Raw genomic sequence first — 2,900 nt, 5'->3', positions numbered from 1 at the left:
CGCTGTGCGCTGTTCCTACGTGGACGTTTGGCTGTTATGTTGCGATTTCAAATTGTTCTCTGATGGCCTTCTGCTTACTTTCACCTTCTATTAAATAAACATGTCCGATTCTAGAAAAAAACAGTATAATTCAATGGGAAAATTTATTTTTGAGTCATTCATTTGAACAATGTGAAATAAATCCGGTCAGCAATTTTTTACACTGTTCTTTTCCACTTTAACACAGTGTTGGTTGGTACATATCAATTAGTAGACAAATGTTACTCAATTGACATCCCGGCACTGAATAAGAAACTTTGCAGGCCAATTTCACAATCGGGTTCAATACGTATTTCAATTGATTATTTACAGATTCAATTACAATGATCTCAAGTAGTAGATATGAACTATTTATGAATCTTGACTTCCAATGTTCGCACCATAAATTTTTGGATTGGATTGCCGTACGAGCAAGGACAAAAAACATAAAGGACCATTTTCGTAATAATAATGGTTCTTTAGTAATAATAATTATTATTAGCTTTCTTTTCATTTTTTGTCACCTTTGTATCAAATATTTACATAATTTCGGATACTATTAATAGGAATCATTATTTTTTACAAAACAGTTTTATTACAAAAATTTAAAAAAGACATAATAAATAAAAGGAACACCAGGAAGTGTAAAAAGTAATGTCACTGACGTACATATTTATCACATTTCAAGCCACTATTTCCGCCATACTTGTTTATCCGCATATGCTAATCGCCACCATGGCATGGAAAACGTCTTAATCGCAAGATTTTCAACCGGTTCACACGAATGCGCAAATTAGGATATGATAACTCAAGCACAACAAAACAGTCTGGGTGGCTCCACACGAAGTGATTTGGTGGATTGAGAGCTTCTATGGTTACGTAATCTATTCCCTAGCACTAACTCAATCATATTCCCTGTTTATGGATTGTTTGGCATTATGTACTTATCATGTTTTCGGGAAGTATGACATAGCGAGGCGCGTTAGATTAGGTTATCGCATCCGCATGTATGGATAGTTGGATGCGTATTTAGGTCTCTGCGTTCTCGGCCGTGTAGTCGTGGTTGTGGTTCTTCGCTCTTCTCGCGCTTCTCTGAGGCGTTGTTTCTTGACCTGCTGTTGACGGTAGACGAATAAGGGTCGGAAAATTATGGCTCGTTTTGTACGTCTTGGATGTTCTGTTTCCTGACTGGGTTCCGGATCGTATGTTGTGGTAGGTTCAGCAACTTCTATTTCTGAACTCGTGTCGTTCGGCATTTGGGTTGTCCCGTTGCGTCCACTTGTATCGTTTGGCTCTTGATTAGTGCCGTTGTGTTTCCATGCGTTGAGCGTAAACAGTTCTGTGTGAGGAAGGCCATGTTTTTCTATATATATGGCAGCACCGACGATGCATGCTACTAGCGAAACGCCTGCTATAAAAATGATGACCTGTTGAAGAAATGAATATAAAATTTGATCAGAAAGGGGCATTCCACTGAAGAGATGTGATGAATGCTAAAAAGGTGCTAAACGGAGTATTTTGAAAATGATGTCATATCGAAGTCTGAATAATTTTGTTATATTAAGCAGCCAGATTTATCCAGATGTTCTTGATCATACTTGGATTCGAAGCAGATAAAACTGAAGCTCGTCTAGCATTAGGCAAAGCATACACACTTTTACATAATTGATCGTTGTATCTGGCAGAAGTATTTTTCTAATCCATTTGAAATTACTCAATACCACAAAGTCAATTAATCACTTTATTCACCTCAAATTTAGCACCTTTATGTTACGGACCTTACCTTTGCTATTGCTTTCATGTTTATGTTCACAGCACTGTTTGTATTGGAAAATTTAAATAATAATATATCGTTTATAGAAAATCACTATCTCGTTTTCGTTCTGATCTGTATTCTCGTTCGATAAGTTTTCGTTCACTATGCTTGGCTGAGTATCTCTTCCGGAGATTATTATTCAACGACTAACTGCTATGTAGTGTGTCCCCTCCATTTTATACATACTTTATCGCAGAGGATCGTGTTTCGCACTTTTGTAGATCACCCCACCAGAATCCACTTTTTACCGGATTTAAAAATGCTATGCGTAGTTCTAGCAGTAACTTCTTTCTAGCAGTAGATAACTACTGACTCAGTTGGCTGGAAAACCTGTAGGAAGAGTTCGTCTTACTTCCACCGGAAAATCGAATTATTGCTCATCCAATTAGCAAGATTCTGTGTGACGCATGATGGATTATTCATATTTATTCAATAGTAAAATGACGAGTATGACAAAATCTTATTTGTTATTGCATAGTTGGACTTCGCCCTATAACAGGTAAACCTTTACTGATGCATTTTTCCGATAAATAGGGACACAGTACTTATGTTCAATTTTATTACAACAGTTTTGCCTTTCTCGTACAATAAATTGTATCGAAAGGCTATTATAGGAGTACTCCAAAAAATAACTTTTGATAGAAGGCCCGGGGACCCATAGTGTTATTTACTGAACGACTCAGCTCGATGCACTGAAGTGATGTATGTACGTGTGTGTATGTGTACATATTTTGTAGACACACTTTTTGGAACTTACTCGATTCACTTGAAACAAGTTCCATTAGACGGGGAATGCGATCCCATTGTTTGCTATTGAAAATTGGCCCGATTGCATTTCGGAATTATTGAAAAATCAAGGTTTTCCCCAAGGGTCCTCATCGGAATTCAAAATCGAAAAAAAATGCTGAAGTTAATGCAAAAAACAAAAAAAAAACTTTGCTGAAGAAACTTTGCTGGAACGTTCACAAAAAAGTTGTAACGCTTTGACGATTGTTTGTTCAAACCATATGCATAAAAAATTGTTTCAAAAATGCATTAAAAAAATGGGAAATAAAGAAATACGGCA

At 36.6% G+C, this 2,900-nt stretch overlaps 1 protein-coding gene across 1 annotated transcript; it reads right to left on the bottom strand.

Annotated features, from left to right (window-relative positions):
• Positions 1–590: 590 nt before the first annotated feature.
• LOC134214315 (uncharacterized) lies at positions 591–1,990 on the bottom strand. The gene is made up of 2 exons (XM_062693720.1): positions 1,802–1,990; positions 591–1,445 (listed from the first exon to the last, which is right to left on the bottom strand). Exons 1-2 carry the CDS (start codon positions 1,817–1,819, stop codon positions 1,011–1,013), a joined length of 453 nt encoding a protein of 150 aa, XP_062549704.1. The 5' UTR covers positions 1,820–1,990; the 3' UTR covers positions 591–1,010.
• Positions 1,991–2,900: the final 910 nt, after the last annotated feature.

This window comes from Armigeres subalbatus, chromosome 2 (assembly GCF_024139115.2).
Source record: "Armigeres subalbatus isolate Guangzhou_Male chromosome 2, GZ_Asu_2, whole genome shotgun sequence".
NCBI classification, from domain to species: Eukaryota; Metazoa; Arthropoda; class Insecta; order Diptera; family Culicidae; genus Armigeres; species Armigeres subalbatus.
This window is presented reverse-complemented; position numbering and strand designations above follow the sequence as displayed.